This window comes from Falco cherrug, chromosome 8, assembly GCF_023634085.1.
Source record: "Falco cherrug isolate bFalChe1 chromosome 8, bFalChe1.pri, whole genome shotgun sequence".
NCBI lineage: Eukaryota > Metazoa > Chordata > Aves > Falconiformes > Falconidae > Falco > Falco cherrug.
The window spans coordinates 10,594,141-10,607,927 of NC_073704.1; the positions used below are offsets into that span (position 1 = coordinate 10,594,141).

At 41.9% G+C, this 13,787-nt stretch overlaps 1 protein-coding gene across 3 annotated transcripts in view; it reads left to right on the forward strand.

Annotated features, from left to right (window-relative positions):
- Nucleotides 1-13,787, forward strand: part of ERBB4 (erb-b2 receptor tyrosine kinase 4) — a 638,535-nt gene that overhangs the window by 406,826 nt on the left and 217,922 nt on the right. For all 3 annotated transcript variants that reach the window (XM_055719363.1, XM_055719360.1, XM_055719361.1), the window contains exon 4: nt 12,977-13,111. In XM_055719363.1, coding sequence (XP_055575338.1) covers nt 12,977-13,111 — 135 coding nt within the window. The remainder of the gene's footprint in view (nt 1-12,976; nt 13,112-13,787) is intronic.

Consider the following 13,787-nt stretch of genomic DNA (forward strand, 5'->3'; position numbering starts at 1 on the left):
GAAATGGACAGGGTGACACAGGGGAGGGTGCTTTGGCAGCAGCTCCCCATGTGGGTGCCACGTGTTCCGCAGCAGAGGCTGTGGTGGGGCCGGGAAAGGAAGACTGCTTCCCTGTGACACTCTGGGGCCAGCTTGGCCCTGGCTGAGACCCCCCAGTGTGTGTGCCCGTGTGCTTTTGGAGGGCAGGGTGGGCCAGACAGGGAGGCTGTGAGTGAGCCCCAAAGCCAGGAGAAGACCCTGGAGAAGAGCAGAAAGATGGCATTTGGGGTGGGAAAGATTTTCCTACGTATGTAGGGAAACTCCAGGATGCAGCCTGCAGTAGCAATCGGTTTGTCAGACCTGTAGAGGTAGGGACTGAAAGAGAAGGCCTTCTTCACTGGGAGGCAGCCTGTAACGAGGTGTGGAGAGGGTGGTTTGGGAGCCATTTTATTTTCCTCTCCCGTCACTGTGTCCATGGAATTGGTTAGTTGCTTTGAGCATCCACCCAGGCACTTGGTGTGTACGGAGCTCTGTCTGGGAGACTGGATAGTTAAGTTTGACAGGCTTTTTATTCTCTCTTTTTTTTGCTTTTAAACATTTATATCATAACTCATTACCTTCTCTTGGCTGTAATTAGAAAATTGGTGGAATTAAGAACCATTAAATTCATTGAGCTTTCACCCTTGGGAATTTGCCCAGAGGCACACAGCTTACAGGCCTTCACAAGGCTTGACTTTCCTGGAGTCATCTCCCCCTCCCCTGCTGCATCCAAGCCTCTGTAAAAAGGAACCATCTTTTCAATTTTGTTAATTAATTGCTCTTGCCAACCAACAGATGTTCTGTAGCCTTTGAAGACCAAGAATATCCAGGTATATAACTTTTGCAGCCTTACACTGACTGCCTATGCAATTTGAGCAAGAACCTCTGAAGCTCAAGGGAAAGGCAAGCTATTACAGCCAAATAAAGAGCGATAGTAACTCAGAAGACTATAGTTTCCCCCCTATATTTGATTGGATTAATATTTCCCCCTACAAATGTCTCTTTATCTACATTTATTCAGTTCTAGGGCACAGCAGTCAGTGAACTGAGGAAAAAAAATTATTCAGGACATCTCTTACAATTATTTATGTATTTATAAGTTGTGTCTGAGATTCATTGGCCTTAAAAGGCAATGGTAAGAAAAGCTGGAAAGCTAACCACGGGCAATGGTTATGCAGAGGCAGAGATTCAGGCTTGAACCCTACTGAGCTGAGCCCTGAGGCTGGGAGAACAGCTGCTTTGTTTCACCCTCAGCAACTCTGTTCACAGTCCGTGATCTGTTCGTGTGCTCTTCCTTTCTTGTGTGTGGTTATTTGGGAAGTTTTTGGCAAAACATTACTAAGACTTGTTCTTAATGGTAAGGATAGCAGTTAGTACGACGGAATTGGTGGGTCGGGGCACTTCCTCTTCTGTCTTGTTGTCTGCACTATTAAAAATGGTCTCACTGAAATAAATACCATCAATCAGTGCCAGCTGCAGTTTAGCTGGAGTGTAGACAAGGACAAACTGTGTGCTTCTGCTGCCTGCAGACAGAAACTGTTTGGACTAGTTTAACTGTAGAGTGGTAAACACTGGAAGCAAACCGATCCTTCTTCTAGGAAGAAAGCGTCTTCTGCTATCCAATATGACAAGGAGAGCAACCCTTGCTCCTGCTAAGGTTGCATGGGTACGGAGCAGAAATGAGTTAGAAAAGGAACTGTCCACCATGTGATAAGCCACTACTGGGAGCCAAGTATGTCCTTTGTTAATGGAGGCATAGATCTCACTGCAGTTTTACTTCCATGTCACTCCGGGCCACGGCGTCACTCTTGATCTACTGCATCGTAACTGAAAGCAACTTGGGTTCAATGCAATTCATCTGCTGCAAAAAGAAAGAGGTGTGTTGGGAGAATGTTTGCAACTGTGCTGGTTACAGTCAAAATATTGATGGGAGAAAAGAAGAGGATGTTTTCATTGTGGCTTTTGAAAAGCTAAATGTGTAGGATGAGGCATTTTTAAAATTAGGATTGGTGGGAGATGAGAAGGGCTTGTATTTAAAAGCAGGCAGAACAAGTGGAGAACACTGGAGGACAGAGATGGTAGTCTTAACAAAAGTGAATGTACTAACTCTGAACTATCTTTTGTACTTAGGACCTTGTCACCCATTGCTTTTGCCTCCACTCTCCAAAGTGGTTACTTTGGCATGAATTCACATGTGCTTATTTGCCTCATCTAAACATTTGGTTTGAGGTTAATACGTCAAGGAAAAATGGCCTGAATTCTGGGTATTTTTTACGTAACAACTACGATTTAGTTGTTGCCACTGTTTCACTGCTACCTTATAATAGTCGCATAGAAGATAGGCATAACGAAGGTCAACGAGGATGTGGTCAAACATGGTGATCACAAGAGGCATTTGAGCTTTGGGGAGAGAAAACAGGCAGAACCCATTGGCTGTGTTTCCAGAGGGTCAGCAGCATGGACAGGTTCCCTGACATCCCATCAGATTTGAAACCTGAATTAAATACACAAACAAATGCAAGAAGCAGGACTGACGGCGACCTCTTAGCAATTATAGCAGTTAAAGGGGAAAAAATATGAGTTGGGATACTTGAGGCTCAGACCTTATCAACCTCATTATCTTACAAAGAAGGTCTTACTGATTGCTGCGATTAACATGCATATTCCTCAGTTTACAGACCTTCTTGTGGCCATCTGGCTGTCCCCAGCCACAGGACTGTGAGGGCAAGTCAATCCAAGGTCCTTACAGCTTGTAGGAGCCAAAGAAGAGTCACTTCGCAGTCCCCTGTGTGGGAGGAGGATTGTCAGCATGTCATTTGCACAGTTTCAGTACAGGAGAGCCAGGGAAAGGCACAGGCACTTCCCACCTCGGACAAATTTCAATTAAAATTCCTCTTCAAAGAGTTGACACCGTATCTCAGGAGAGGTTAACAACGTGGCATAGATATGTGAGAGTGTACTTGAACAGATCCCATATAGAAATTTTAAGCTCAGCGGACACAGACTCCTCTTTCGAGCCCAGAAAAGAGATTAGTTAGGTTATGCAATTGCTGGAGCTGGCATAAAACCAGCTGCATGCCAATTACCAGCCCATATGCAAATGATTGTACTGAAACTCAGGATGCAGCTGGACATGGATCTGGGCACCCTTCCAGGATTATTCCAAGCCACATTATGACAGTTTTGAATGAGAAGAGCTCTATCGAGCCAGTAATTTTTTACAGCCTTTCAGAAAATGGAGGAAATTACCACTACATCCAGATCTTAACTATTTTTTTTTGATGGGAGAAGGAATTTCTGCATGTTGATGCCAATCAGGATGTACTTGAGGCACTTATGCTCCAAGACAGAAGGCCATCAGTCTGTTTGCCAAGTGTGCGGCCTGAGTGCCAGATGTGCTCGGGATAGAAAGCAGGCTTCTTGAATTTGTCAGTGGTTGTATGAAAAGAATTGAAAAATATACTACCAGATAATGCCAAAGTTGAAGCTCCTGGGGATGCTGCAGGGAAACCCTGCTGCATTCAGATGCCCTGGCCTTACCAAGGTTTCTCTTCCTACTGCTGCTTGACTGCTGCATGAAAAGGGTGCGGCAGCAATGGCAAATAAACTGCCCTGCAAGATTTACTCGCAAGATGCCTGTTATAAAGAGCTGATGCCAGGAGAACAGGGACACGCAGTAGTCTTGCAGTTACATATCTCAGCAGATGGAAAAGATAAATTGAGAGCTGCCACCAGCAGACAAGAAACTTTACAGGTTTGATCAAAATATTATATAGCAAATGTCCAGACAAGGAGAGGCATTTAAAATGCTTGTCTGTCTTGGCAACATGGAAGTGAATCAGTCAAAGTATGTAGGCCTCATTCTCGGTGGAGGAGTGATAAGAACATCCTATGAGGAGACAACTTCTTAAAAAGTTTAGAGGAAAAAAATAAAAATAAGTATTCCTATGCTATTTCTCAAATTTTGCCCATAGATGATATGAAATGTAAGGTAGTCTTCAGTGAAGAGCTGGTTTCATTAAGGGTTCAGCTTGGCTTAATGGACCTCATACCTATTAGGTGTCTCTGAGCACCAGCTTCCACTTTTTCTGGCCTAGAATAGGATCCTCTCTCCACTGCTGCCCCATGTTTTTTCAGACTCCCTGGATTGTTGGCTGCCTGCCCTTGAGACCAGGGCAGGAAGGGAGTGGGATGAGTCCCTGTTGGAGCAGTGGGACAGTCAGGTTTAGGTCCCAGTGTCGTATGCTAGGACTCTGAACTAGCAGAACATCGGATTATAGGCAAAGGAGGATGGTTGAAGGATCAGCCTGCAATCTTAACCCCAGGAAGGCTTGACTGGTGGTTCTCCATAGTGTTTGTGGGTGAATCTGCAGAATGGAAACATCCTGGAGACCCTAGGAAGCCACTCATGCTGCTGTAGGGCTGGCAAATAAACACAGTACTCCTCATAAGCCAATACCATTCATCTGGAGAAACGCTCCAATCACAGCGAAAGTTCTGCAGAAGTTATGAAGAAAAATGAATGTGAAACCATCATAGTGAGCCAGAAGGGGTGGCTTTGTTGTACATCGTTGCTGCACCTTTGCAGAGGCACATCAGTGAGACAGATGATGGAGTTGTTGCAGCTATAGGGCATAGGTAGCATCTCAAGAGGGTAGAAGTGACACTGAGATCCATTCAGTCTTTGCTGAACAAATTTGGAGGATGCCTGACAGAAAGCAAAAACTGTGCCATGATTAGAGCAAATGCTGATAAAACTGGTTTGGGTTATTGCACCTGATTATGTCCCACAGGATGCTCACCGTTAAAGATGACCAGACAGCAGAAATGACTTCCAGTACCAGGGTATCCATTAGAGCCTCCAGGCTTTCTGGAGCCCGCTGGGACACCAGGGAGACTTTGCCGTGTTGATGCACCCAGTGTGCTGCATATCATCTCCCCTTCTGCACCTTCTGCTGGCCTTCTGCTGAAGAATAAGAACAGGGCAGAAGAGAGATGGTTTATTTCAGATTCAGCAGGTTTTAGTAACTTTGGAATAATCAGATGACCGCTGTGTATCCTTGCTGAAATCCATACTCAGAGTTATGGGGTTTGGAACAACTGAAAGGTAAGCGCTGCCAAGTACTGGTTTGTTGTCAGGGGCCTCACTGAAGAGGCACATACCAGCACACTGCAGAGACTGCTCACCTCTTCCTGAGTGCATGCTTGCTGCTAACCGGGACGCGGATATCCCCATCAGGTAGTGCTGTGCTATCTGAATGTTAAGTCGTGGCTCCTGTGAATGAAATGACTGCTCATTTCTGGCTGTTGGCATATTGCTGCTCTTACTGAGCTCAAGAGTGTGCCTTCTGGGGTGAGCTAGTGATGTGTCATGCTCTTCATCGACAGTAATTTGAAACTCATCACTGATTCATTACAGTGACTTAAATGAATACAATTTTCTTTTTGCTAACAAAAATCAAAAGATCAAAGGGCAACAGTTCTCTCATGCTAAAATCTGTAATGGTTCTTAGTCCAGATGTTCCTTTTGTATGAAATGGGGGACAGTGATGGTGACACAGTATTTCAAATACTGTAACATTTTTTTATACATGCACATGATGTGCTTTTAAATATATGTTATCTTCCAGATGGGTGTTTTACATCACCAAATGTTTATCAGTAAATAAAAGTTTTAAATGACATATGCTTTTATAAATATGGGGAGAATGGATTACTTAGGGAGTGTTGTAAGTACTGTGGTAGTAGATGATTAATAATTGCAGAAGGACAAAATAATTTGGATTGGAAGGGATATTTGGGTTCGTCTGGTCCAGTCTTCTGCTCAGAGCAGGATTAACTTCAGACAAGATTCAGGTTGTTTGTTGTTTCTGAAAATCTCTAGAGATGGAGATAGCACCACTTCTGTGGTCAGTCTGCTCCTGGGCTTTACCCGCTTGCCATGAGGAATATTTTTCTGATTGCAGCTTGTGCTTGTTGCTTCTTGTTCTTAAGTTTCTGAGAGGAGTCTGGCTCTGTGTTCCCCCATAGCTTTCCTGTAGGTAAAGGCAGGCTGCAGTTAGTGTCCCCCCTCCTCAGTCCTCTCTTCTTCAAGCTAGGTGAGCCCAGGTCTTCTCACCTCTTCTCCTGTGGCAAGTCCTCCAGACTCTAACCACCACAGTGGTCCTTCCCTGGACTCTCTTGTAGTTTGGCAATAACTGTGTTGCGCTGGGGTGCCCAAAATAGACCCAGTGCTTCAGATGCACCCTCACAAGTGCCCAGCACATGGGCATCATCACTTCCCTCACCTGCTGGCTCTGCTTCTGCAGCCCACTGTGTGATCACCCTTCATCACTGTTCAGGTGTACTGCAGACTCATGTCCATCTTACCACCCACAAGGACCGCCAGGCCCTTTTCTGCCTCTCTCTCTGATTTGGAGAATCCCACAGAAAGCTCATGTGGATTGTTGCAATGTTATGTTTTATATCTGTTGATCTACCTGTCACACACTCACAGTACACACACACCCCCACACCCAAATTATATTAGGAAAACAGTAAATGAAGCACCTGGCTGCTAACATCAGGATAAGAATTTGACTGGACAAAGAAGTGAGTCAATTAGCATCTCCCTCTGAAAATAAATGTCCCTCTAACAGAATCAGCATATTACATGAAAGCTTCTCACTTGCCAAGTCAACAGCGTCAAAGAGTTTTCAAAAGCTAGTGATGGGAAAAGAAGCAAGTGAAGTGGGTAACATTGTAAACAGCTTCTGCTGCTTCTGTAGTTAACATCTGCAAAGGAAATGGCGGAGCTAAGGCTGGTCATACAGCTTTATGTCTACCTGGTTGTTAATTAACGTCAAGGACATGTGATACTGGTGGCAGGTATGTGGTTAATGAAAGTAGTGTCAGCTGGAATCAGTACATCTTTTTATTCTCTGTTGTTGAACCAAAGTAATCATTACAGGAGCAGGAAACCTCCACAATGGAGGGGAAGGAGATGACTTAAATGTAAAGCTGGGCCTAAACACTTCTGAGAATCAAGATCCAAGTAGGCAGAAGCTGCTGTGATCACTGCAAGGTGGAGTGAATTAAGCAGCCACTAGGACAAGTGAATCTAGCTGGATTATGGAGAGAGAGCATTTCCTTTAGCACAAGCCAAGTGTGTTGAATAAAGAAAAAACTAAATACTTTAGAACAGGGGTGTTTCCTGTGAAAATCAACACATCTTTAAAATAGAGTTTATACCCAACTGTTTTCTTCCCTTTTGGATGGGTGAGGATTTTGTGTGTTACTTGATACAGCTGTTTCTACTCTCTTCCGTAGTATTTTGGGTTACTTTCTCCATGCAGTGAACCCTTTGGGGCCATGTGGCCGCATTTTATGTGCCCAGTGGTCTTGGTAATGGCTCAGGGCGCAAGGTGAAATGTGGCCCATTAGCTTGACACAGACTTGCACGCTGACTTGTGCTTCCTCGAGAATATGGTAGTCGTGGAATGTATATTTTAACTCTGATGTGTTTACTGCAAGGGGCTGGGATAATTTGTAGTGTTGTTTCCTTTTCCATAGTAACCAGCTAAATGATTTGGCATCTTAATTTTAATAAGGCTGTGAGAAGGAAAAATTAAAGGCATGCACAGAAGAGGAATAATCTGAGCAGATAGAAATGTTGTCTTTGAGTTGGCTTAATATGGCGTAGCCTGTTCATGAAACAGCCATTCCCTTTGGGGAGATTGCTAAAGGAAGAGCTGACCAGAGCCTGTTGTCCTGTAATGAAGTAGCTAAATGACTCACGAGGACCCTATGAGCCTATCATCACACACATTTACAGTGAAATGGTGAAAAGGGTACCCCATCAAACTCAGTGAAAGGTAATCAAATGACTCCATTTTTATTTAAGCAGCGAAATAGGCAGCTAGATTTGGAAGATTTATGCTCAGGTACTACAATCCAGTGTTCTTAGTTACTGAGCAGTTGGAAGAACAGACCCACAGGCTGCACATAACGCTGATTGCTTTTGATAGAAACAAAGAGTATCTTGCTGTTACCATCAAGCCTTGAAACTGACTTCCAGCTAATGACCCAAATAATCTTTACTTGAAATTGTATAATTGAGATCGAAGGCTGTCTGGGGCTTCTAGCTGGTACACAGATTCCACATCCATGAGCTTTTGAGTATGGTCATTGAGCTGAAATAGAGAAGGTTAAAACTCTCATTTTCATTACCAAGCTCCCCCCATCTCCCAGTACAAATGTGACATTTCAATTTTGCACAGTCCGACTCTTCTTAAATCATCTGTATAAAAACTTCAGATCTTGATTGATGATGAATGAGCTGTTGTCTCCTAAAGCACCTAGTTCTCATTACCCTTTAAGACATAGCTTATTAATGATGGACCTGAAATGCTTTCCCAGTGGGTCATCAGCAATCAGCTGTGCTAAGATTGCAGAAGACTTGGTCTGGCATGAAGTTTCCAGGCCAAATCTGTTTTTGGATAATGCATTCAGCATCTTGGGTGAAATGTGGCTGTTTTGAGAGTGATATGGTATCTGACAGCAGATCCCCATAACCTGGGTGATGACGATGAGGATGCAGCACTGTCAGCATGCAAAGATGCTTAAGCTCTAATGGAGATTGACCTTGGAAATAAAGGTATCATCAACATGCATTATATAATACCTATGTGCAGAGTATACCAGTATATGGTGTAGTGGAAAAGACAGCTGTTTCCTTAGCAGGCAATCAGCTTGGAAGGTGTAAGGTATCTTCTGTTTTACTTTACAAGTGGTTACAGTAAACACGCCCAACAGATTTTCCTAATTAACTCCTTCCCCTTTCTCTACACCCTTTAGAACTAGTTTGTTTTCCCTCTCACTATGCCTTCATCATGTCAGCTGGTTTCATTGCACCAGAGACGAGCTTTTAATTTGCAAACTTGAGTAGTAATAGCAATTGTATAACCAATTTTGTAACAATTTTAGAACCAGATTCTACTGCTGCGTAGGTGCCTACAGCCACCACTGCATATCAACACATGAGTTGCTTGCACTCCAGGGTATGTTGCAGGAAGTGAACATGTTTTGCCAGTTTAATCCACGTTAGAAATTAGATAGCAGACCGTGAGGGATTACGCTGTACACAAGAAAAATTCAGCTGAAGAAAATGCCCTTTTAACAGATGGATGAGGAATAGTTATTTCCACCTCTGGTCTAAACAGACAACACAGTTGCAGAGCTAGTGTCTATTTGCCTTACTTACAGTGATCTGAAGCTTCTGGTGGCTGGTAATGCATTTTCACTGACTCCAGTCAAACTCATTCAATTAGAATAGATGTTACGAATTTCAGCCTTATTTTAACTTAGTAGACTTAAGTATAAATTGTGTGTGATGTACCTATCTCTGTTCCATGGCACTTTAGGGAAAGTGTAAGGTACTTGGGTCTCATGGTTGCCAGAGACCTGTATGTTTCCGTTTTTCCTATTAGTATTGTAACTATTGTGTAGTATGTTACCAAAGTTATACGATAGTAGTTCTGCTTCATCAATGGGCTAAATAAAGCAAGAAAATAACAGATATAACAGATAATACATTTCTGATTTAGCTTCCTGAATAAATAACCATTTAATAGGTTTTTAATAATATGCAGCTCTTAAGTTCCCCACAATCATTTGGCAGCAATAAGCCAAATAATGATGGAAGTCAGTGGCGAGTGCACTTGCTGATTTATTTTCATATAGCTTTGGTTACAGAATTATACTGCCTTTAAGCCAGTAAAGTAGCTCTAGTAAGGAAGATGATAAAATTTTGCATTCACTTCAGAATCAAGTGGCAAAAGACCTTGGAGATACTGCTTAGCTCAGAATGCTGGCTGTAGCCCTGGTACCAAAGTGGAAAATTGTGGTGGTACTCTTAAGTGTGGTCATCGGTACCTTATAGGAAGGCATCTGAAATTGTCTGACACCTTTAGGAACTCTTTTCCCAATGAAGGCTAGTGGGACTTGTGCTTCAAAATACCCTTTTGTAGCTCAGTGTCTCTGAGCAGTGTAGAAGTCAAAGGGTAATGTTTGCTGCCAGTTTGGCGTGGTAGGTGTTTCAGGCAGCAGTGTTGTTCATATCCTAACAATTTTACACTGCCACAAAAAATTGGTTTAGAAGACAAAAATACTCTCCCCAAAATGGTATTTAAAATGTGATCCTCTGTGAGCAGTCCTTTTTAGTGCTGCTTTGGCAGGAACTAGCTTTTTTCTTCACAGTAGAAATCACAAAGTTCACTAGGGGACTCATGGTCTTTCCTGCTCCAGCCTCAGAAAGAGTTCAGCAAAGAGGCATCTCAGGTCTTGCACACAGGAGAAGAAACCTTTTTTTTGCCTCGTTTCGTTTGCTAGCTCGTCTGCATAGGCAGAGACGCCTGCCTTTCTCCTCCTGTTTATTGTTTAACTTTATCTCTCGCTCTCAGTGTTGTAAATTAAAATGAGATGACGACTTTATGATGATGAGTTCATTATACAGTAACTCCGTTGTATATTGATTACATTTGTGCTTCATTTGCTTAACATGTAACAGGGTTTATTAGGTCTTTCCAGGCGTTGTTCTTGGTAAGAGAGGGCAGAGAAGTGCAAAATGCATTTGTGTTTGTCAGTGAAGCCAATGCATCTGTGCTGATTTATACATGCCGAGGACAACTCAGTGTAAAGAAAAGCAGAATAGCGGGTTGGAACAGGAAGGTAGAAAGGAAATGAATCTGGATCCCATAGAGGAGGAGAAGAGCACAAATACGTTAAAAGATGGTACTAATCTTGGAACTCAGAGCCCATCTTTGATATTATTACTCAGGTTCATTAGCACCTCACCATGTGAATAGACCTTTAAACTTTAGGCCTGTCACCTCTGAAAAATGTTACAGTGCAGGGCAAATAAAGATACTGCATCACATTTTTGGGGAAGGGCAGCAGGAACAACACTTTTTACTCAGTGATTAGGGAAGTCAGAGAGTTTTCCATGTTTGCTGTTAGTTAATCACAGGGAAAGCTGTCAGCTTTCCTTACAGTATAGAGGGAACACTTTCCAGTTACTTTCATGCTGAAAAAAGTCTTTCTTCACAAATTGAAACTATTAGAATTACTTTTAGAGTGAGGTGCTGTCTGCTATACAATAACGTGTCCAAGTTCCTAGCAGAAAAGAAAATTTGATAGGTATTGTCATGAGTGAATGCTCTAAAAACGGGAAATTATGCCAGTGGCAGGTGTTCAGATACAACTGGTAGTGACACTATTCGGAATCATGTGCAAATACTTTAAGAAGCTATGAATGTAGATTTTACAGTTTTTCATAGCTTGATAGATATTATTTTTAATCAAAATCTGGGCCATAATGGGATAGGTAGTCCTGTATAGCTGGGTCAACACAGAGAAATCACTGCTAGTCATGTTTTCAGGTGTCCTTCTAAGTCCCACATTTTCCCCAGAGCAGAATTGCTGACAGATGCTGTATGGTTTTTTTTCAGGGATCATAAGAATATCATACAGACAGATCATTGCTATATCTCTAATCTAGACTCTTTTCTGTATAAGATTATGATTATTATTGTTTTCATTTTTAAGCCTCTTTTCAATGAAAAGCCAAGCTTTTAAACCAGAGGTTTCTAAGAAATAGTAATGCTCTGAACTGATTAATATGGTGGAAGGATGTATTTACAGATGAACCTTTATTTAATACATGTTTTTCTTGGGAGCTACCTCCCCTACATGCTGTGGCCTGTAAACCCTGGGGTTTTTTTTTAGAAATATGCAGTAATTTCTACCTTGTTGTTTGTCAACATAAACATTCTTGCTACAGCTTTTAAAGATTTTCTTGGGAGATGGAGACTATCAGAAAACCTTAATCACTGCTGCCATAGTCAGGATTTACTCTTAATGTCTCTGTGAAAAGTGTGAAGCTTAAGGCTGAGGTGTGAAGCACCACTTAATGTCATTCTAAGGTGCCATTAGTAACTAACCTTCAACCTTTCTTCGCTGAGGTTTGAATCTCTGACACTAAGAGGTGCAGAAGGTTTTAGCTGCATCGTTTCTGTTAACTTTAAGGAAAGTCACATGGATTGTCCTGTGCTTTGAAAATGTGAGAGCCAGGTTAAGTAGAGAAATTGTGAATCTGAGCAAGAGTTTAGAGGGCAAAATAACCAAGTTATTGCTCCAGAGGAAACCCTGGTGCTACAACCAACAGCTGTAAGATCATTTTCATGTTGAGATTTGAGAAATCAAGTCTTTAGAGACAGGGCAACAAGCCATTTTTTTAAAAACACTGATATAAACATGAAAATTTAAAAACAGATACAAAAAACTACTTTCATCTGCTCAGAAACAGTCTCCTTTCAATGCAAAGCTTCCAGCAAGGCATGTTAATGGTAGTTTTGGATCATAGTATTTGAGAATTGGATCATAGATACTTGGGTATTTTGGGTCATGATACAACAGCAACACAGTCTGATCAGAAAACACGCTTTTCCAGACATCGTGATGACTGGACCCTTCTCATGTACTGTAGTCTCAGAAAATTCCTACCCCAGTGGAGCACGTTAGTTTATTGTATATTTTAAGCATTCATGTGTATTAATGAAATACATCATCGTGTGGTTGATTGTGTTTTTAAAGTCATTTAAGTCTTGAAGGATATTTTACCCACAAATAACAGTACTGTTCCATACTTGGTTGCACTGGAACAACAGGTAAACCCAGTAACTTCATCTAGTTGCTGTGTGGCTGTTTCCATCAGGTTTCTTCTGCATATAAATAAATAGTTCCTGTTTACAAATACTGTAAGCTACTTGCCCTCCGGTTTTCAGAGTATTAAGTGAGATCAAATGAGAATTTTTTGCATTTAAATTTCATGCCCTCTCACACCAGTACACAAAGCAGCAGTAGATGTAATCAGCTGTATATTTAAAGTCTTACAAGTATGTTCTCTTGTTGTTTTATGCAGAAATACTGAATGGAGGGGTGTATGTTGGCCAGAACAAATTCCTTTGCTTCGCAGACACCATTCATTGGCAGGATATCGTGCGTAACCCCTGGGCCTCCAACTTCACTTTGGTTCCAACAAATGGCAGCTCAGGATGTAAGTACTGGTTTTATTCTTAGGCTTGTCATCTGCTCAGCATGCAGCAGTATAAATGCAACCACAAGTTTTCCCTGATCCTCTGTTATGGAGAATTGTGTTTGTAAATTTTCCCTGCATTCTTCACTGCATCTTCAAAGTTTGTACGCTGCTTGTAGAAATACTTAGTCTAGTTTAAAAACACCTTTTCTACACAGAGCATTTGTGAACATCACACATTTTCTGAATTTTCTCTCAACTGTTTTCTCTCTTCTGCGTATTCTTTTTTCTATTTATTGCTAAAGCCACTGTGCTGCTGTGGAAGCGCAGACGTTACTGTTTGCTTTGCATTTGTTCCTGCTGCTCAGGCTGGTCCTTGAGTCACAGTGGTCTGTCTGCGGCATCATAATTAGCTGCTGGCGTAATTATGGTACAAGCTCATGGATATTCTGACTTTAAATGACAAATGAATCTCAAAGAAAAAGTTATCCTGTTGTCTTGTGTGTATCTGTGAAGGAAGAGAATTTGCAGAGGGTGGGGAGCTCTTCACAATATAGCTAATATTTCTCTGTTTTCAATATGTTCTATTTTAATGCTCTTGACTTCAAACTTGGAGTATCTGTGTACTTTGATTAATCTGATCCATTTCTTTATTTCCCTTCCCTAGAGTTACTCACCTTCAGTAGTATTTTCATGA